Source organism: Cynara cardunculus, assembly GCF_001531365.2.
Source record: "Cynara cardunculus var. scolymus isolate 2C chromosome LG 5, CcrdV1, whole genome shotgun sequence".
NCBI classification, from domain to species: Eukaryota; Viridiplantae; Streptophyta; class Magnoliopsida; order Asterales; family Asteraceae; genus Cynara; species Cynara cardunculus.
The window spans coordinates 12,358,355-12,360,394 of record NC_037532.1 but is presented as its reverse complement, the minus strand read 5'-3'; the positions used below and the strand labels follow the sequence as shown (position 1 = coordinate 12,360,394).

The window sequence follows — 2,040 nt, the reverse complement described above, 5'->3', positions numbered from 1 at the left end:
AAAAAACAAAAATTCATATAATTGATCATTAAAATAATCCAAGAAAAACTAAAAAAAAATACAATTGTAAACTAATATTACAGATTATTTATACGAATTCACATATTAATATATTTTTAAATAGATTTTTTTAATAATTCACGTATAAAATTCCTTTAACCTTTTTTTTTCACCTTCCATGATATTTCAACTATACCACAATATATTTTAAATACAAAAATTTATAATTTCTTCTTTCTATTTAAAATAATATATTAATTATCCGTCAAAATTATAAATACTCATAAAAAAACATTATTACATTTATTAATTATCTGATTATAAATCTAAAATAAATAAATAAATATTTGCTTGTAATAATTTTGTGAAAATATAAGAAATACGACAAAAACAAGGCGACGTGTGAAGAGATTGGAAAGAAGCAAATTGGGCCAATAATTGATAATTAAATTATCGACAATCGGCCGAACCGGTTTGATAAATTAAATTACTTAAACCCGGTCTAATTTTATCCTTCCATATTCGTCGACTGGGCCCCACCTCACCCTCTATCCTCCTAACCTCCACCACCACCAGTTCCTCTGTTAATCGTCTTAACTCCACCGCCATCACGAAATTACAACTATACCCTCCTACAACCTTCACACACCACTCCTTTCTTGTAACCACCGTCAATCCCTCCGCCTCCGCCACTTCCACCACCTTCTCGATGACTTTTTCCGGCGAAGCAGTCGATAGAAACCGTTCTCCGATTTCTTGATTGTCGAGTAGGCCGGAGAGGTTATAGCCGGAGGAGAAAGAGATTATATCGAAAGCGTTCATCACCTTCAAATTGTTACCGGTGGCGGTGTCGTCGTCGTCTTTCAATTCGAGATGATCGCAATGAAATTCTACCTGTTTGTAATCGATTTTGAACCAAGGATCGTTGATGATTTCATCGACGGTGATTCTCGTTTCAGGATTCGTGTCGAGGAGACGTGATAGAAGGCGTTTGAGATCCGGCGACGTCCATTTAGGAAGACGAAAGTCGCCGTTGTATATTTTCCGGTACATCACCATCAAATTCGGATCGTTGAACGGAAGATAACCGGCGTTGAGGACGTACAAGATGATGCCACATGACCAGATGTCCACCTTCGCACCGTCGTAACCTTTCTTCGATAGAATCTCCGGTGCCACGTAAGCAGGTGTTCCACACAACGTATGGAGGAGTCCGTCGGGTCGGATCTGGTCCGTCAGAGCTGATAATCCAAAATCGGTTACCTTCAAGTTCCAGTTCTCGTCCAACAGTAGGTTTTCCGGCTTCAAATCACGGTGGTATACGCCGCGTGAGTGGCAGTAACCAACGGCGGAGATGAGTTGTTGAAAATACCGACGGCTGAGATGCTCGCTGAATCGTGATTTCGCTACTTTCGCAAATAACTCCCCCCCTTTCGCATATTCCAACACAAAGTAGATTTTCTTCTTGTTGGCCAGAACTTCCAGAAGGCGCACGATATTAGGGTGGCGCAGCCTGCGCATGATAGAGATCTCACGTTTTACGTTGGCGGCGAGACCTCCCTTCATAATCCTCTGCTTGTTGATGGCTTTAATGGCGACGCTCTGCTCCGTGAGCACATCCCTCGCATGGTAGACCTTGGCGAAGGCGCCATAGCCAAGGAGCCGACCGACCTCGTATTTTCCGAAGAGGTTTTTCTCCGCCGCAGACGGCAATTCTTCGTTGCCGGCGTCATCTAAAGCTGGCATCAGGTAAAATTGATCATCAAGAAGGCGATCTGTGCAGGTTTTGTTTATCTCTGATTGTTAAGGATGGTAATTTCAGATAGAGAGAAGGGGATTGTTCTGAGCTGGAAGAAAGGTGGACGAGAGAGATGCAAAAAGTTTTGAACGAGGAAGTCTGGTATTTATTACGTTTCTTTTTAAGACAAAAGTATTCCTTTCAACTTTTATCATGTAAATGACGCATCAATATTTTTTAATATTTTTTGAGACAGTAAAAGAAATATGCTCAAAAGTAATATATATATATATATATATATA

General features: G+C 40.0%; 1 protein-coding gene across 1 annotated transcript; it reads right to left on the bottom strand.

Annotated features, from left to right (window-relative positions):
- Positions 1-418: 418 nt before the first annotated feature.
- LOC112512744 (CBL-interacting serine/threonine-protein kinase 14-like) lies at positions 419-1,984 on the bottom strand. The gene has a single exon (XM_025118864.1). The coding sequence runs from the start codon at positions 1,744-1,746 to the stop codon at positions 451-453; it is 1,296 nt and encodes a 431-aa protein (XP_024974632.1). The 5' UTR covers positions 1,747-1,984; the 3' UTR covers positions 419-450.
- Positions 1,985-2,040: the final 56 nt, after the last annotated feature.